The sequence below is a fragment of the Myotis davidii genome, unplaced genomic scaffold, assembly GCF_000327345.1.
Source record: "Myotis davidii unplaced genomic scaffold, ASM32734v1 scaffold72, whole genome shotgun sequence".
Taxonomy (NCBI): domain Eukaryota; kingdom Metazoa; phylum Chordata; class Mammalia; order Chiroptera; family Vespertilionidae; genus Myotis; species Myotis davidii.
The window spans coordinates 202756-208232 of record NW_006284618.1 but is presented as its reverse complement, the minus strand read 5'-3'; the positions used below and the strand labels follow the sequence as shown (position 1 = coordinate 208232).

General features: G+C 39.3%; 1 protein-coding gene across 1 annotated transcript in view; it reads left to right on the top strand.

Moving 5' to 3' along the window:
• Positions 1 to 5477, top strand: part of SHTN1 (shootin 1) — a 95398-nt gene that overhangs the window by 51334 nt on the left and 38587 nt on the right. The window contains exons 9-10 of the mRNA XM_006754949.2: positions 1360 to 1506; positions 3910 to 4063. Coding sequence (XP_006755012.1) covers positions 1360 to 1506; positions 3910 to 4063 — 301 coding nt within the window. The remainder of the gene's footprint in view (positions 1 to 1359; positions 1507 to 3909; positions 4064 to 5477) is intronic.

The window sequence follows — 5477 nt, the reverse complement described above, 5'->3', positions numbered from 1 at the left end:
GGGGATTTATGTCCCCCTAGCATAAATCCTCGCCGTGGTGCGCAGTGATTTCGCAGCATCTAGATTTGACCTGCACAATAGCGAGAAGAGAACTGTTTTCTAAGATAAAGCTAGATTAGAAGCAGTATATCTTCCCTTTTTAATGGTTTACAAATTCTCAGGTTTTTAACAGATAACTGCTGCTAAAAGATTACATGACTTAGTTTAATGAGATGTACTGCTGTCTTGCATTTTGTGCTTCGTGCAGTCAGCAAACATCTTATGAAACCAGACACTGCTGACAGTGGGAATATAATGGTGAGGAAGGCAAATAGGATCTCTGCCCTTTTGAGCCTACTGTCTAGACCAGCCGTGGGCAAACTACGGCCCGTGGGCCGGGTCCGGCCCCTTTTAAATGAATAAAACTAAAAAAAAAAAAAAAAGACCGTACCCTTTTATGTAATGATGTTTACTTTGAGTTTATATTAGTTCACACAAACGTTCCATCCATGCTTTTGTTCCGGCCCTCCGGTCCAGTTTAAGAACCCATTGTGGCCCTCGAGTCAAAAAGTTTGCCCAACCCTGGTCTAGAGACTTAGAAGTGAAATTTTAAAGTTCATTTACTTTATATATTTAATTACAAAAGGAATAGATACATATGCGCCTTGTAAAATACAAACAATTCTCAAATGTGTAAAGTGGAAAATGTAAGTTCCTTCCCCACTCCTACTCCTACTTGTCCATTTAAAAAAACAAAAACGTGCCCTAGCTGGTTTGGCTCAGAGGATAGAGCATTGGCCTGCGGACTGAAGATCCTGGGTTCGATTCTGGTCAAGGGCACAAGTCTGGGTTGCAGGCTCCATCCCCAGTAGGGGGCGTGCAGGAGGCAGCTGATCAATGATTCTCTCTCATCATTGTAGTTTCTATCCCTCCCTCTCTGAAATCCATAAAAATATATTAAAAAATGATGATAAATAAAAAACAAAAATGTGACCATCCATTTTGGATACAGCAATTCCAAGTCAAGATGGTGATGCATCAGGAATTTGAGCCTCCCTAGTCTAGAAGAATCAGCTAACAGCCTCTGTTCCAGTAATACTACTACTACTGTTAGTATTAATGGATTTTAAAGCCATAATACAGTATTAAAAATGGACATGTAGGGCTCAGTTATTATAGTTGGTTGGGGCAAGGGTAAAGGTTCTGAAGATTGTATAAAAGTTATGAATGAAATCATGGCAACCTTTACTTCTAAAACCATTAGACTCTGTAGCATTCAGAAAATTTTGATAAAAACTCCATCACTTTCCTTTTGCTCAAGTTTCTGTTGAGATATGTGAGATTGACTGGTATATACATGTTCGTAATTAACTTCTGCAGATGTTCATTGAACAAAACAAGCTAAAGAGACAAAGCCACCTGCTGCTACAGAGCTCTGTTCCCGACCAACAGCTTTTGAAAGCATTGGATGAAAACGCAAAACTCACCCAGCTCCTTGAGGGAGAGAGGATCCAGCACCAACAAAAGGTACAGATTTTCTTCTGGAATCTACACACACACACACACACAGAGAGAGAGAGAGAGAGAGAGAGAGAGAGAGAGAGAGAGAGAGAGAGAGAGAGAGAGAGAGAGAGAGAGAGAGAGAGAGAGAGAGAGAGAGAGAGAGAGAGAGAAGAGGTGGGTCTGGTCACTTAGAGTTCCACATTTTGCCTTACTAAGTTACCAAGTCTGTCTTTTTTATCTTTTAGAAAAACAACAACTACCAAATGAATTTAATTCAGTGGCCAGCAAAAATGTATAGTGCATTACTGTAGACTTCAAATTGTCCCAAAGGACAGAAGAAGGGCGGGAAAGAGATACAACTGGAGAAGAGCTTGGGTAACGCATCGAACGCACCCTTTGGTTGCGTTTTGGGGAGACTGTGTGCGCCTGGAGAGTATTAGTCTCCGAGAGCCTGTGGGAGGGCAGATAGGTTTTACTCAAACAGGGAGGAAAAGCCCTTGTTGGTAGTGATTGTTCGCTTGGAGAAAATGTCTGATTTTGTAAACTTGCACCAATGTGTATGTGTAAAGACTTCCTAAGTGGTTATTTCCGTTTGAGTAGAGCCGGTCCAGCTAGCACCGCCTACCTGGGTGTGCTGGGCAGAAAGGTTAGTCAGCGTGGCAAGGTGAGGGGGGTGGAGGATGGGGAGAGGCCAAGAGATAGAACAATGGCTTTCAAGTGAAAGAAACCGCTTCAGAAAAATTATGTCAATATTTAGACTGCTTACAGTGTACCTAGTTTGTGAAGGGAAGGATGTTAGCTGCTACTCACGATCATTTGTCAAAGTCTCTTTAAGGAACAATATTGACATTTATCCTTGAAAATTTCAGAAGATTTTAAAAGGTTGGACATGAGGTAGAGTTGATTCCCGCCCCCCTCCCCTCCCGTTCTCTCCCCCCCTCTCCCCCCATAAGAGATGCTGGGCCCTAGCTGGTTTGGCTCAGTGGCTCTGCGGACTAAAGGGTCCCATGTTCTATTCCGGCCAAGGGCACATGCCCGCGCTATGGGCTTGTTCCCCACTAGGGGCCATGCAGGAGGCAGCCGATCAGTGATTCTCTCTCATCATTGATGTTTCTCTCTCTCTCTCTCTCCCTCTCCCTTCCTCTCTGAAATCAATAAAAATAAATATATTAAAAAATAGGAGATGCTGGTATATGCATAGAGGATGGGAGGGAAATAATCTTTTTAGTCTCCATAGGCAGGAAGAGCATTTTAAATAGAGAATAAAAGAATGCTATTTTTATTTAGCTTATCCTAGAATTTTTTTGGTTCTGGAAAAGTCCTGCTACTTGCAGTTAACTCATTCAGTAAATAGTGCATATCTAGAATCTATTGAATTGAACTGAGGTGTGGGACTAAATTGTTATATATGTACTTTGTTGAGGTGAGGGGAGAAGTGCTGAAGATCAGATAAAAGTTACGAATGAAATGATAGCAGTCATTACTTCTAAAACTTAATACTACACCATACAGATATTCTGGTTAATATTTCATGTACATGGTTTATAAAGTATATCTTACCTGTCTGTTAGGCCACTTGGAGATCCAGCGATTTTTAAACCCAGCTGTATTGTTTTTACAATTATAAAGATAACATGTTCCTTCTAATAAACAAAATACAGAAAAAGTTAAAGAAATTTAAGATTACCCAAGAATCTCATATTTTGGTGCTTATCTATACTTTAGGTAAATATATACTTTTATGAATACAGTTTAAATGGAATCATACCATGCATACTGTTCTGTAACCTTACTTTTAAAATTATTAATATGTCTTCCCATGTCAGTATATAGTGAGCTATGTGATTTTAAATGGTTGCATAGTAATTCATTTAATGAACACACCAGAATTTACTAAATCAATAATATTGGCAAACATTTAGGTTATTTCCAATTGTTCCCTGTTACAAAGAATACTTTAGAGAATATATTTGAACACTTGTCTTATTATTTTTTTAAAACAAATTCTAAAAGTAGCATTACTGAATCAGAGAGCCTTCTGCCTCTTCCCCTTCCCTCTCCTCCTCCTCCACCTTCACTTTCTGCTTCTTCTTTTAAGGTTTTTGATGCTTGTTACTAACTTGTGCTCCTAGGGGTCCTTGAAAATGGGTATGAATGTATTCATCTGTTTTAAAGGAAATGTTTTGACTCCAACATTAAAAATTAAATTCTCTGGGATATAGGTGTCCGGTAAATTCATATTGAATCAAATAGTCGATAATGATTTTAAGTGTTATCTGTGTCCCAGAACTTCTATAGTTTTTAAAATGGATTGGAATCTCTTTGCTATGAATTTGCAAAGTAAATGGGAAACATTTTTCTTTCCTTTATTTTCCTGGACACAGGAGAAACTTTAACACTCCGTAAAAGTCTGTTTATAACTTATAGGTCAAAGAATTAGAAGAACAACTAGAAAGTGAAGCACTCCACAAAGAGATACACAACCTCAAACAGCAACTGGAGCTGCTAGAAGAAGATAAAAAAGAACTGGAACTGAAGTATCAGAATTCTGAGGAGAAAGCCAGAAATTTAAAGCATTCTGGTAAAGCGTCGAGTAGGCTACTATGTCCTGTCGTTAATCTGTGAATCTCTCAGGCCCAGTACAAAACCTGGCATATAGTTAGCCCGGAAGGTTTACTGAATGCTATGAAAACACTAAGACTCACTTTTAAATTCCTTTCTTCCTAAGTATTGCTATTCAGTAGTGGAATGGCCTTTGTAATTAAATGATTCACAAATATTTAGACTTCTTTTTGGACTCAGAGCTGTTGTGAGCATCACACAGAATTAAGAACAAAGATACCATTAATATGGGAAGGCCCAAATTCCAGCATTTCTCAGGACTTCAGCTACAAGTGTTCATTAAGTACTTATTTTGTTCATTTTATGAATACATTTTCAGGGTACATTTTTAAAAAGAAACTTTTTAGATTCATACCACCTTCATCTTTGGTGTCTAATTATACCCTTGAAATAGTACTTACAATATCACACCTAGCAATAAAATGGGCAACAATATATGTATTAAATGGAAAACTTTTAAAACACCAGGGGATACTGAAATCAAAAGGATTTATTCTTTCAGTTCTCGAAAGCGGAACAGGAATGTGTGAGTTGGATTACGGCACAGGGATAAGTAGTAAGTTTTGGTTGGAAGGTCGGTAATTTAAGGAGGCAGGTCGTTTCCTTTATAACAGCTTCAATATTCACTTCAGATATTTTGGGTTAATTTTATACTAGAATTTTGAAATCTGTCCAGAAGAACTAAGTTGGCTTTCTTCCTTTAAAATAACAGTCAATGCTTTGTGATCCACGATGAAAATTACAGTTTATTTTTAGAAATTGATCTAACATTAAGAACTATTCCATTCTTTTTAGTGAATATCGGAGCAGCCTGTTGTAGAAAGCCATCTGTCTTTATTATAAGAGGAGGGGCAGACAGAGAGATTTAACATTCAGTTTTGAACATGTTCTAGTTTCTGCTGTGTGTACCCAGGCATACCCTAGGGCACTGTAAGAAATATAGAAGAACCCAATGGTGGCTCCGTGGGTGAGCATTGACTTATGAACCAGGAGGCCACAGTTCCATTCCCAGTCAGGGCACATGCCCAGGTTGCAGGCTCGATCCCTAGTAGGGGGCGTGCAGGAGGCAGCCGATCAGTGATTCTCTCTCACCATTGATGTCTCTATCTCTGTCTCCCTCTCCCTTCCTCTCTGAAATCAATAAAAATATATTTAAAAAAGAGAAAGAAATCTAGGAGAGAAGAAACCATGCTTTTTTCCTGAGGAACTCAGATTCCCTTTGGATAGACAGTCACATGCATGTGGAATAGGTAGAGGGGTCGTGGTGTGGGAGAGCTTGGCCCACGCTGCTGCTTTAAGTGTTGCGAGTAAAAACAGGTGGACACGCCATTGGAAGTCCAGTCCGTGTGGCAGGTGGAATGGCTGTGGACACC